The 13,901-nt window shown below is 39.3% G+C and overlaps 1 protein-coding gene across 1 annotated transcript in view; it reads right to left on the bottom strand.

Annotated features, from left to right (window-relative positions):
- Positions 1-13,901, bottom strand: part of UGGT2 (UDP-glucose glycoprotein glucosyltransferase 2) — a 204,828-nt gene that overhangs the window by 11,255 nt on the left and 179,672 nt on the right. Inside the window, exons 31-37 of the mRNA XM_040487223.1 lie at positions 13,038-13,123; positions 11,078-11,170; positions 9,924-10,008; positions 5,782-5,964; positions 3,980-4,140; positions 2,976-3,090; positions 1,604-1,720 (exon numbers count right to left, since the gene is read on the bottom strand). Of these exons, the coding sequence (XP_040343157.1) occupies positions 1,604-1,720; positions 2,976-3,090; positions 3,980-4,140; positions 5,782-5,964; positions 9,924-10,008; positions 11,078-11,170; positions 13,038-13,123 (840 nt within the window). The remainder of the gene's footprint in view (positions 1-1,603; positions 1,721-2,975; positions 3,091-3,979; positions 4,141-5,781; positions 5,965-9,923; positions 10,009-11,077; positions 11,171-13,037; positions 13,124-13,901) is intronic.

Below are 13,901 nucleotides of genomic sequence, written 5' to 3'. Positions count from 1 at the left end.
GCTGCCATACTGGACAGATCAGCTTCTGATGGCTACAGATGATGACAGCACCTCAGAGGATGAAGGAGCCACAAGATGGATGGAGGCTGGTCCCATGATGGACAGGGAAGGTACTCACTGACAACACCCACTTAGATCTGGACTTAGGTGAGTGTGACACCACTGAAATCTGGGGTTTGTTATAGTTAACTCATGTTAACCTAAGTGTTGGAGATCCCAAGGAGACCTTATGTCACTAATGTATGAGTCACAACCTTATAGGTCACAGCACAACCTTAACATCTTATGAGTTATGTTCAGTAAGGTTCTTGGTCTCTCTTTAGAAAATTCCCTTGCTTTCTTCTTAACAATGCCACCTCGTTTCTGCTACTTTCTATCACCTTTGACTGCAATCTGACAAGTTGGCGTGCTACCACTTTCCTATACGTTTCTACACGTACCTAGAAAAATGTCCCTAGATTTTATTGTCCTGTCTTATGTTCAAAACTGCATGAATGCTAATATTTGGATAGTTTATTTTTTAATGGAAGATCTTATAAATAATTATCTTAAACTCAAATTAGCACATAAAAACAATACGGTCAGAAAAAGAATGACGATATAACTATTAAAGACACTATAGTACTGGAATGTAAGTTCAAGATAGCTAGACAATACATTAGCTTGAAATATTTCATGTCTAGGAGAAATAGAGCATAAACTGCTTAAAACTAAAAGTTAAAAATTTTTCTCAAAAGGAAGGAAAAAAACCCAGACATGTATAGGATAATTCAAGTAGACACATTTGGGAAAAATATTGGCAAGAGAACCAAACTGATTGTGTATTAAGATGATAGTTAATCCAGGAACATTTCAGCAGCTCATGGTCTTTCTCTCAGATGCCGCTGTGCATTAAAGAGGAACCCAGCAAGCCTGAGATCGCTATCCTCGGAAAGGCCTGCTTGCAAGGAGGGGCCTCGGCTGGCATCTGGGCACTTGGGTTTCAGGAGTGTTCCCACCATTCCTGATAAGAATGGCTCACCATGCCTAACCTGTGCCAACCACATAGTTTATGCCAAACACGTGCTTTCCTTCTGGATGTTGCGAATTATAAGCTTTTAAAGTGTCAAGTGCCTGGTATGTGACAGGCAGGGGCGTGCTTATGGGACCAGCCCTCAATAAGAATCCTGGCTACTGGGTTCCTAATCAGCTTCCCTGGTAGACAACACTTCACATGTGCTGTGAAATTCCTTATAGCTTCAGGGATTAAGCTTGCCCTGTGAGGCTGCATGGGGAGAGGGCTCTTGGAAGCTGGCATCTGGTTTTCTCTGGACTTTGCCCCATACATCCTTTCCCTTTTGCCCTGTACCCACTGGAATAAAGCATAGCAATGAGTATGATGATAGTCTGAATCCTGTGAGTCCTCTTGTGATTCGGCAAACTTGGGGGTGACCTTGGGGGCCCCCAGAGACAGCCCTGTACTTGGCCAACCTAAGTAAATAGAGCAAATAGACTAAGCAGCAGTGTGCCACATGTGTGCCATTCCATTTGTAAAAGAGAAGATACTTCTATTCGAACATTTTCACATCTGCTTATACACAAATGACAACACACACGCACTCACCAGATCGATTGTTTTGGCTCTCTGTTTGGATTCATCGTCACACCAGGTTTCACACCACAGCCAGTCTTGAGGAAGAGACTTAATGGCCACTTGGTAAATCATATTATTGGGAAGATCCTATAGAAGAAAAATGATTTAAACACAGAGGTATAGAAATTAGAGTCAGAGGGAATGAGGTTGATGAGGTCAGTTAAATTAAAAACGGGTCTGAAGAATCATATGCAGATCTAAAATATCTATTTGAAAAAAATTGTAACGTTTATTTTTGAGAGAGAGAGTGTGCGCACGCACGAGGAGGAGGGGCAGAGAGAGAGAGAGAGCGAGAGAGAGAGAGAGCGAGAGAGAGAGAGAGAGAGAGAGCGAGGGAGAGAGGGAGAAAGGGAGAGAAGCACAGAGCCTGACATGGGGCTCAAACCCACACCGTGAGATTATGACTGGAGCCAAAGTCAGATGCTGAACCAACTGAGCCACCCAGGTGCCCCTAAAATATCTATTTTTAAGCTAGTAAACATTTAATCTGACTCAACCATCTTGTGTCATGATGAATCCATGCCCTAGAACTATGCCCACAGCTGCCCTGGACTTCACCCCTCGTGTCAGGAATGGAGCGGGAAGCCCAGAAACCCACCGCTCTTCACTGCCCCAAGCGGACAGCCTCAATGCCTCTGCCTGTCCTGAAACAAGGCGACCGATCACCCACACCGTGCCTGCTCTTGCTGTTTATGGCTGCCATCGCTGTGCTCTCCAGATTTGGAGGTGACCTTTCGTGTCCCTGTTAGGAAACAATGCTCCAGCAGAATTCTCACATTTCTGCATGCTCGGGGCTTTCTAAGTAAAGACTGCTGGTGCCTGTGTTAAAGGAAGTTTAAATGGCAAATGAGCCTCACAGGTGACAAAGCCCTGAATCATGCCCACAATCATGTGAGTGACCGACCCAGTCAAGTCTTCAGATTAGATGGCAACCCCTGGGTCCACAAAGACTTCAGCGTTGTGAGAGACTGCAGCAGAATGCCCAGCAATGTCAGACCCAGATTCCTGACCCACAGTTACTGTAAGTGGCTAGGTTTTCAGGTAAGTCATTAGGTAGCAACAGATAATGAATACAAGATTGTTGTGGGATTTGGATTTGACAAACAAAGCTGCTACTATTCATGCACAAGTATTTGTGTAGACATATGCTTTCATTTCCCTTCAAAGAGAATAACTGGTCATATGGTAGGTTTAAGTTTAAATTTTAAGAAAACCCCAAACTGTCTTCCAAAATGGAAAGGGAGGGAGAGGCTGAAAATATAAGGTTTTAAAGTTTACAAGCAGGGAATTGGAGCAGTCTGGATCTATGCACTGCAAATGAGTCTAAGAGCGTTCTACTTACCTGATCTAGGTTTGACAGACTGTTTGGATCTTGACTGAGAGCTTGGTACTGGCCCCGGAGCCTGTCACCGGCTGCAATTCTCCTGAACTGCTTGAGATCCACTACATACAAGGCACTGCAAAGGTGAACAGTCTTTGGTGGCTCATGTTGTTCACGTATTTTTACTTTCCCCCAGTGACTATTTACAGTAATGGGATTGACTTCAGATATCCCTGGGTCTAATAACAAGTCCTTTCCTAAATTTTCTCCCAATTCTAAAACTGTTTCCAAGGGTTTGAAGTTTGTTATAATACTGTTAGGATCCATATCCTCTTAGAGTCACCACAGGTTTTTCCAAGATACCATGGAACTCATGGCTCTACAAAACAACATATTTGAAGACAGCATGTTCATTTTGTTATATGACAAGCCAGTTTAAGTCTTCTGTTGTGGTCAGGAGCCTCTCCCCTGAGTTCCATTACTTGGTTGAACTCCTGGCTCAGTTACGCACTAACAGTGTAAGCCAGGGCAAGTTACATGAGTGCTTCATCCCTCTGAAACATCTATTACATGGGGATGATAACAGTATCTCAAAAGGTTGTCACAGAAATTTTATGAGTTGATCCAGGTAAAGTCTTGGGGTGCCTGGGTAGCTCAGTTGGTTAAGCGTCTGACTCTTGATATCAACTCTGGTCACGATCTCACAGTTCGTGGGATTGAGCCCCGCGCTGGGCTCTGCACTGACGGCACAGAGCTTGCTTAGGATTCTCTCTCTCCCTCTTCTACTTGCCCCTCCCCTACTTGTGCTGTTCCTCTCTCCCAAAACAAACAAACAAACAGACAAATAAATATTAAAAAGAGATGAATCTATGTTTAAAAATATATATATGTAAAGTCTTGTAAGAGTGATTAGCACATAGCAAACACCAATTGGTTGTCATAATTGTCTGATTTCTAAGAAAACAGAGTATTGAGATCCAGTAAGTTATTTGGTTACTAAAAAGTAAGAGTATGGATTTTCTTACCTGATATGGTATTTCCTTCTTAAAAGATGTGATGCCCAATATCCCTTTTTCCAGAAACGATACCCATCCATTTCAGTGCGGCTATCACAAAATGGGGTATACCCGTAGGGCGCTCCATCCAGATCAAAATCTCGGAGTTCTTTTAGGTCATGTCTTACAATCTAAATAATTAAAACAGTTTCTCTGATGAAGCCTATACAATAATATAACATTATGCTATTATAATAAGCCTTTTTAACGTGAATCTCAAATTGTCACCTGACTGTAGAAACAGAACTGTGTTTTCCTCACAGTTCTTTCTTAAAAATTGTTTTTCAACGTTCATTATTTTGAGAGACAGACAGAGTGTGAGGGGGGAGAGGCAGAGAACAAGGGAGACACAGAATCTGAAGCAGGCTCCAGGTGTGAGCTGTCAGCACAGAGTCCCAACACAGGGCTCGAACTCACGAACCATGAGATCATGACCCGAGCTGAAGTTGGACGCTTAACTGACTGAGCCACCCAGGCTCCCTGCTCACAGCTCTTTCAAGCAGTAGGGAGTTTATGAAGTTCCCTTTTCTCTTGTTCGTACAGATGAAGAGAAACCTAAAATGCATATGCCTAGTCTATAGGACAGTGGTCTTATTAATAAGAATAGTCTGTCATGTCATCTTAATCAAGATTTCTTAAACAATATGCATTTTGGGAAGAAATTAAATATTTCACAAGTTCATCCCTCTTAGTTTATCAAGGTATGGATTAATAATTCAAAATCATTTTTATGATAAATCTCCAGTATTTTATATTGGCCAATATTAGTCTGAATGATGAAGAAAAACCTCTTAATTATCCTCAATGGCTTTAATGAAATAACATTAGCGTGTTCCAGTTTTTAATAGACTCTAGCCTGCTGGAAAATGCCACTGTGTAAGCTGGGGGAAGGTAGGAGAAATATGTTTTATGTTAGACAATATGTTTTGAAATGCTTAGCTCATTATCCACATTTTCCTGTTTTCTTCATTTTTAAGGATAATGATTCATATTTGTCAACTTGGAAACTAACACAAAAACAACAACAGAGTTAACAATACAAGTAAACTCTAATAGAGGATTTGAAAATACACTTTTGTCCTAAATATAAATACTAACTTGTGTACTTAATTTATATAATATTATTATTTACTGTTCTTCTTAAAGATTCTGTGTATTTTGCAAATATTTTTCCCATTAGTGATTACAAAGGCATGCAATGCAAGGAGGGAAGGGGAAAAGTCATAATTTTTGGATATGTAAGTTTTGAAAGCTAGGTACCAGAATGGGTTTTTGGGGGATAAATTTGGGACAATTTTCCCCCAAGTGTAAGGATGATGAGGTTTTGGCTATTGGCTAAAGGCCCAAGAATGCTGTGGGAGGTACAAGCAAGAGAGCAGAGCTGTCTGTAATCGCCAACTTTTTCAGCAAGAAGCATAGCTCCTTTTAAGCAAACAGCTCATATATTCATAGGAACTCACACAACTACTTTTATCATGACTAATTTCAGTACTTATTTTTAATTACCAAAATCAAAAAAACTACCACTTCAGAGAGAAAACTGCAATGTCCAAATAATAAATGGTACTTCTTGTGATACACTTGATTTTCCCCTGGAATTCTGTTGTTTTTTTTTAAAGATACTTTCCTTACATATCACATTCACGTCTTACACATTTATGCAGCAGGGCAACAAAGACAATAATGAGCACCAGCAACATGAATTGAGTCCCTGTACTCAGAAGTGCAAACATAGTTTAAGTATTACTGAAAGCAACAGTTAATCTTATTACCTGGTCAGCATCAACAAAAATGATTTTGTCCACCGCTAGGGGAAAAAGGACATCGAGGAAAAGAATTTTGTAACCCCAAATAATCCTCTGTTTTTCCGTCTGCTGGTGAAGCCAGCGGGGCCACTGATACTGCACTAGCTCGTACTGGAACCCATATTCCTCAGCCATGTGAGGAATCACCTCCTAAAAATGCGCACACACACACACACGAATCAAAGAATATGTTCATATGTTTAGAGAGCAATTTAACATTGGAAAGAGTTTACCATAAATTATTACAAACTAATTGGTAAAAAAGTGTAAACTACTTCTACAACTTATACCTGTTAATGAGGAATAGGAAAATGCTGACAAATATCAAAATATAAGTATACATAAAACTATACGATCTAATGACATTAAAAAATAGGTACACCATATTAACTAGCAAGCTTATCAACTAAGATCAATGTTCCCCTGGTTTTTATCACTACTGTTTGACTTGAGAAAGCCTGACTATAAAGGAAAAGCATTTGGATCTTGGAACATCGACACAGCAAACAGTTTATGTTTATGTCAACATACTGGCTGGTCAGACAGCTACAACATGAAGAGGGGTGCAAAAAACCACAAAATGAGTTGTAAATTGATGAATTAGGTTCTCCACATGAGTTTCATGTCTGAGATTTATGACTACCTAATTCAAGGATTAAAAACACAGGGTAGTCATTGTGGGTGTGAATGTCTGATATTTGATTCAGGGTCTTAGAGACTTAAAGTATCTTATTCTGTTTAAACCAGAGCAGTTGGGGCGCCTGAGTGGCGCAGTCGGTTAAGCGTCTGACTTCAGCCAGGTCACGATCTCGCGGTCTGTGAGTTTGAGCCCCGCGTCAGGGTCTGGGCTGATGGCTCAGAGCCTGGAGCCTGTTTCCGATTCTGTGTCTCCCTCTCTCTCTGCCCCTCCCCCGTTCATGCTCTATCTCTCTCTGTGTCCCAAAAATAAATAAATGTTGAAAAAAAAAATTTAAACCAGAGCAGTTAATGAAATACACTGTTGGTTAAGTTTGGTTCAAGAGCCCCACGTGAGAGGGAGAATGGTAAAGGGGTGGGGAAAGACAGGTTAGCACACAGAGAATTTGCTTTTTCCTGCTCAGTTCTCATTTGTAGCTAGCTGCTAGGTATATACTTAAATTTTCTCCTTGCTTTTGTAAGAACAACGTAGATTTAAATTATATTCCTTAGCATAAGCATTGGTTTTTATTTATGAATTATAATGCTGTAATTATGGCTAGACCAGTCGTTGAGAATCACTGTTTTGATTTCAAAATTTAAAAATATGTATTAGGAAAAATTAGAAAAACTTTCTAATTCAGCAAATATGTATTAAAATTTTCACTGAGGGCTGCTGCCTGGGTGGCTCAGTCAGTTAAATGTTGGACTCTTGATCTCAGGATCATGAGCTCCAGCCCTGCACCGGGCTCCACCCTTACTGAGCATGCCCTATGTGCCAGGCACTATTTTAGGTCCTAGGGATACAGATGTGAACAAAACAGATACAAATTGTGGCCCTCATGATGCTTACATTTTAGAGGTGGTGAGTGGATTAAATGAAATCAGTAAGTTATCTATAGAAGACAGCGCTAGGAAAAAATAAGAAAGGAAGGGAAGCAGAGTGAAAAATCAGAAGGTACTGTAACTTCAGACTGTGTGGTCAGGAAAGGATTATTCCCTACGCAGGCAGAATTCATTAAATGTTTGAAGGAAGAGAGGAGGTACATTTTGAAAATTGGAAGGAAAGGATCTAGGGTACTAGTAATTTCTATTTCTATATCTAATTGCTGGTTACACAGGTGTTTTATCTTTGTAAAAATTCATCAAAGCTGCACACTTACGATTTGTACACATTGTACATGAAAAGCTTCAAAAAGAAACATTTTAAGGGAAAGGAACAAAATTCCAAAAAGAAGGAAAATATTATTTCAGATATGGTATTACTTTTGGCCACGTGGGAGAACAAGACCTTTATGCAGACACAGCACTATATTTCTACTGAATGGTATATTTCCTGCTGAGAGAATCTTACAATTGTATTATCTCAGTTTATGTAAAATTAACCAATCCCCTTATGCAGTATTTGCCTAGTAGGATAACATCAAAAACTTGCTGACAAACTAGTAGGACTTGTTGTTTATATGAATGGGTTCTTTTTCGGTTTTATCTACTGCTAAATGCATGCAGGAGGCGGCACTCTTGGTGGTTGCGGAAGATGCTGTTACGTGAGGGTTAAGCACCAGGCTGTGAGGGCAGCACGCCTGGGATCAGATCTCAGCTATCTGCTGAATTAGCTGTTTGATCTCAGGACTCTGCTTTAAAGGACAAAGCTTGCTCAGAGAAAGGTTAGACCCTTTGTACCAGGCTCCCGGTAGGTAACCTCTATGCCTTCCACTGTCCTGCCTCAGTCAACACCAAATAGTCTACGCCAACAATGCAACTTACCGCTGGGACTGTGAGCCACAACGTATCAGCTGAACCTCTCGAGGGGCTGGAGGCAAAGGTAACACTGTGGCAGTCAAGTGGGTCTATGTGGCCAACCCCCAGTAAGAACTGTGGACACCACAGTCTGAGTGAGCTTCCCTGGTTGGCAATATTCCATGTGTATTGTCACGTTTTTGCTGGGAGAAATAAACGCTGCTGCCAAACCCACTGGGAGAGGACAACTGGAAGCTCTGGGTCTGGTCTGCCCTACACGTCTCTTTGCCTTGCTTATTTTAACCTGCACTGCTTTGCTGTAAACTGTAACTGTGAGCATAATGGTGTTTCTTTCTTTCTTTTTTTTAAGTTTATTTTTGAGAGAGAGCAAGTTGGGGAGGGGCAGAGAGAGAGAGAGAGAGAGAGAGAGAGAGGGAGAGGGAGGGAGACACAGAATCAGAAGCAGGCTCCAGGCTCTCAGCTGTCAGCACAGAGCCCAACGTGGGGCTCGAACCCATGAACCATGAGATCATGACCTGAGCCGAAGTTGGATGTTCAACTGACTGAGCCACCCAGGTGTCCCTCTTTTCTTTCTTTTTTTTTAATTTATTCATCTATCCCGAGAGAGAGTGCGCAAAAGTGGGGGAAGGGCAGAGACAGAAGGAGAGAGAGAGAATCCTAAGCAGGCTCCACACTGTCAGTGCAGAGCCTGACACGGGGCTCGAACCCACGAACCATGAGATCATGACCTGAGCTGAAGCTGGCAGCTTAACCGACCAAGCGGGCCAGGCACCCCGATAATGGTGTTCCTTATTTCTGTGAGTTCTTCTAGTTAATCACTGAACTTAAGGTGAGCTTGGATACCTCCCCATTGTGCAGGCTGGTTATGTAATTTCTGAGTCTTGGTTTTCCGTGAATAGAACTTTATGAAGAACAAATAATGTAGGTAAATCACTCAGCAATGTGCCTGGCAAAATTAAGGAATAACAACATGGCTGGCTATTTTTATTTCTGCTTTTACCGCTGGTTTTGGTTTAGAAAAAGAGAACTCCTTTGAACTGCTACTGAATGAGACCCTAACTTGCATGAAATCTGATTAGTCCGCAGTGAGAATAGGGAGAAACAGGGTATACTTTGTAGCAAGAGTGTGAGGCTGAGTACAGGGGAGCAGCTGTTGGCCCCCTGAAAACTTCTCAGGATAAAATGCCTCACACTTCTGAATATAGTCCCCAAACCACTACCACAGCAGTCACCGCGCCTCAGAAAGATCAAAGAGCCTTATTATTCCTGGGACTATCGAACTACTTCCTATGGTACGGTTTTCATGTTCTCTGGATACTACTGTTCTAGTCTATCTTTGTAAAATTATGACAGAATCTAATTCTTTTTATTAACAATCTGTACATATCTTTCACTGCCAAGTTTAATTATATTATCATGAAAAACCACTAATCCTTCTGATTTTGAGTTTACTTAAAAATAAACCATCTCCTTCTGTCCTCCTAAACACTTCTCTAAATAAAAACAGCATAACATTTTTCTTAAGCCAGATAAAACAATGAATACCAAAACTTTAAAATCAGAAACAGTAATTTCAAAAGGCTCATTCTGAAAATGTTGTGAACTTACAATGACATAAAGAATTTACTTTTAAACATTGAACCACTCTATAATAAAAAGGTTAATGTACTTACTTTAAATGTTGGTGAGAGATAATTTTTTAGAAACCAGAATTTCACAGGTGTTTTGGTGTTACGTAAAACAGAAAGCATCATAATTCTGTATAGAGGAACATTTAACCCAGTAAGTTAATATTAATAGGAGTTCACCCTGCTTTTCCTAAGGCTTTTTAATTATTATATATATATATATATATATGCAATAATTATTTAAAGGCATTAATTTTTCACTATGAATTATGGGGAAATAGACTGAAGCACCTTCACAAATTATGGTTACTTATCAAGTATGTAATGTGTAAGGAGGTGTATGTATGTATGTGTGTATATATATATATACACACACACACACACACACACACACACACACATGCACACACACTATACAGAATAAATTCATTGCTTTTTGTTTGTTCCACTTGACTCTGAAATACTCTTGTTTAGTTGATTACATTCTAATCTCTACTCTATTACTTTGTCATTAACATCAAATATACAGAAATGGAAGAACTGAATGATCTATACTAGTAAATTCATGGGATAGGTCCCTTGTTTTGCTACGCTAGACCTCTGACTGGAAAAGAGACAGATGTATCTAAAATACCACCTATAGACATATACTTGAATATCACATCTTCAAATATTTTTGAGGAATTCTCTGATATCCTTCTATATGAAAAGTTAAAAACAACAGCCCTAAGGTTTGGAATTTAGTTCTCTTCTTATTCCCCCTCCTCCTTCTTATAAAATAAAAGGGAAATTTACTGTATATATTTTTTCTCACATATTATTTTGTCATAAAATATGTTCATTTCCTAGCCTTAAAGAACACTGGTATTCCAAATCAATTAAACTCATGAAATTCGACTACATTTTAAAGATATACTTCTCTCATAATCTTAGGTTAAAAAAAAGAAAAAAGCAAGGTGCAGAACAACATATACTTGGTTACTACTTAAGTAAAAACAAGTTAAAAAATGAAGAAGATATATATGCTTATCTATATACATCCTTGGCAAGTTACAAAAATAATACTGGTTTCCTGTTGGAAGGAAACTGGGTAATAAGGAAACAGGTGGGATTCTTTTCACTGTACACTTTTATTCTTCTGAACTTTTGAAATTCTTTTTGAACCACTTTTCAAAGCATTTGATAAAAAACATACCTACCTTAAAAAGCGTTCATATAAATGGCCAGAAGCAACTGAAAAAATGTTTAGAATGTCTGCTTCATCTTTTTCTTTATACAAACTTCTTGTGAAACTTGGAATAAAAAAGTAGTGATTGACAAGTTCTTAATCTGCATTTGCACACTTTACAAACCTACATAATTTAATATGCATACTAAATTTAATACGCAATAGGAAAGCCTCTCAAAATAAGCTCCATCTCATACACAAAATTACTGAATCTTTTTATTTGGAGTATTCATAATTATAATTTCTGTTTTCTTCAGGTGTAAAAATTTATTTAATTAAAATTTTCATTTTTATAGGCACAGATATTTAGAACGACTAAAATTTGGAAAAAAATAACTTACAATCACCACAGATGTATTTTGCCAAATAGGAACTGTTATGAAAGAGTATTTTTCAAATCTTATTATAATCTCTCAAATAAGAAAAATACAGTTGATACTCCAAGTTAGGATTAAAATTCGGATAAAAAAGTGACAGCATTATAACATACACAATACTTCTGTAAGCTGAAGGAGCTTCCCTCCTGAACATGTCTTTTCTCCCTTCCTACACAGCAGTATTTGTTTTTGGTACCCTTTCCGTACAGCAAGTGGCCATGCTGTTGTTTAACAATTACCTATATTCATTCTTGTCTCCACTTTCTGGTTTTAATGGAAGATTATGGAGAGATACTCTTTAAAATGCTCCCATTCTGCTTCATTATCCCCTGTCAAATATACCTACTCTCCAGATGATCTCAAAATGAGGGGGTCTGAGACCTTCTCAGTCAGTAATAGTTCAATGCACATAAAGGGACAAGAACACCATTCTTATCAAACAAGGCACCAACTACAGAAAAAGAGGCCTAAACTGGGCAAGATCCCAATGATAGGAGTGCCCCTGATTGGCGTAACACAATCCACTTAGGTTGCTGAATCTGGCTGGCTCAAAGTGTCTACAGAAATAGACAACTGATAGAAATTATCTCTGGGAGACAATAATCTCTCAGTGGTTCTCTCTCATAAATCAAATGAAGCTCAGATTTCTAAAACTGGCTTTCAAAGTTCTCTACAATGTGGATCTACAGCAGACGCTTTTGTTTTTGCCCATCTAATGTCCTTTACGTTTCTAGTAACAATCGCCTGGTATTTTTCTGGGGGAAGCATTCCTCCTCCAGTTGCATTCTGTGAGTCTACGATAGGCCTGCCCACTCGTTCTAGAGGTGGGCATGCGACCCAAGTGTGGTTAGAGTCACAGGAACCAGTTCAGTTTGGGACAAATGGCTAACAACTGGACTCATGAGTCAGCCCTGGAACTTTTGCTGGCACTATATGGAAAGATGGCAAACTTTTCCTTGTAAAAGTTTCTCTGAAAATGAGGGAGGCATAGAGAATAGAACTAAGACATGGAAAAAGAGTTCCTAGGTCACGTCACCCGAATGCCCAAAGCCAGCTCTACTCCTGGACTCTCTACATGTGAGCCAATATATTCCTGTTTTGATTAATATTTATTAATATTATTAACATCGATTCCTGTTTGATTAGGCCTTGACCTAATTTATAGATTCCCTATTATATTCAATGCCCCAGTGTTCTAGCTAAGCTGGGCTATTTTCTGTTTAATCTCTTTGACTTCATATAACCAGGTACCTTCTCTCTATCTCCAACTTCTGAAGTCTTGTCCATCTTTTAGAGCACATCTTAGCCAAGAAGTATTTCCTGAGGTTCCTCCTAACTAGATAAAGTCTTCTTCTCCTGTGGTTCGCAGGGCACTTGATTTTCAGCTGTCTTATAGCTCGTTTCCTATCCCGTTTTATCAACACTTGTGTATTGATCTCACCCCACATGAAGAGTGGATCTGCTTTACTTAGATGTTTACCATCTGCAGGCCTTCCACATACTAGACTCCTGATGGATCTATCATTATATGTTAAAATATTCACTGGTAATTACCTTTTAATAGAATCCCACATTCCTTTTTTCTTCTCATCTTTATCGGTTAGGAGATCTTCCTTAATTTTGTCTGGCTTTTTTTGCACCTAGATAGCACGGTAAAGAAAAATCTTAGAATTGTGCAGCTTTAAGTATTATGCAACGTGCTTAGAAAGTTCGAAAGTGCAAGGTGACCCCTGTAAATCTAAGACAGTTGCAGTGACGGAGCCAGGGAAGATCTTAGTACATTACAGACACAATCTGGTTTCAATTATCAGTTCAATCTCATTGTTAGCTCTTTTGGTGGTTACCTCCATTCTGTTAAATAATGTGCTTATACTTGTATTTACTGATTTTTCAACTTCAGGCTTTATCTACCAGCATATCTGCAACCACAGGGTTTAGGTATTTTTCATTCTTTGGGACGACAGACAAGCAGCTCCCTTCTATTGGTCTGCCTCTCTTTGTCTGGAAGTTTTGGGAGTAGTATCATTACCATTAGCTCTTCTACTGAGTATCTTTGTAGCTTCAAATAATACTTAAATGTCTATTTTTTGTTCCAACAATCTCAGGTTTCTCTCGCATGTAAGATAAGAATACTAATGGTATTTCTACCTTTTCCCTCCGCCTCCCACCTTACATTAGCTGAACTTTTACTTTAGCATCGTATAAGGATAGGTACTACCTACATTTACGCTGGTAAACGTAATCATATCTACTGCATTTTGCTACGTTTATTTTACAACTTGAAGATCAGCAAATAGTGCTTATTGTGAAGATGTAATTATTATTCACTGCAGAGTCTGCAAGGCCACTGAAGCTGTATTTCCTCGGTGCAGTTATAGTAACCTGACCATCGTGCCACTCATGGGAGACTCTGGATAT

This window comes from Herpailurus yagouaroundi, unplaced genomic scaffold, assembly GCF_014898765.1.
Source record: "Herpailurus yagouaroundi ecotype Mexico unplaced genomic scaffold, PumYag 164, whole genome shotgun sequence".
Taxonomy (NCBI): domain Eukaryota; kingdom Metazoa; phylum Chordata; class Mammalia; order Carnivora; family Felidae; genus Herpailurus; species Herpailurus yagouaroundi.
The sequence above is the reverse complement of the archived record's forward strand: the minus strand, read 5'-3'. Positions and strand labels throughout refer to the sequence as shown.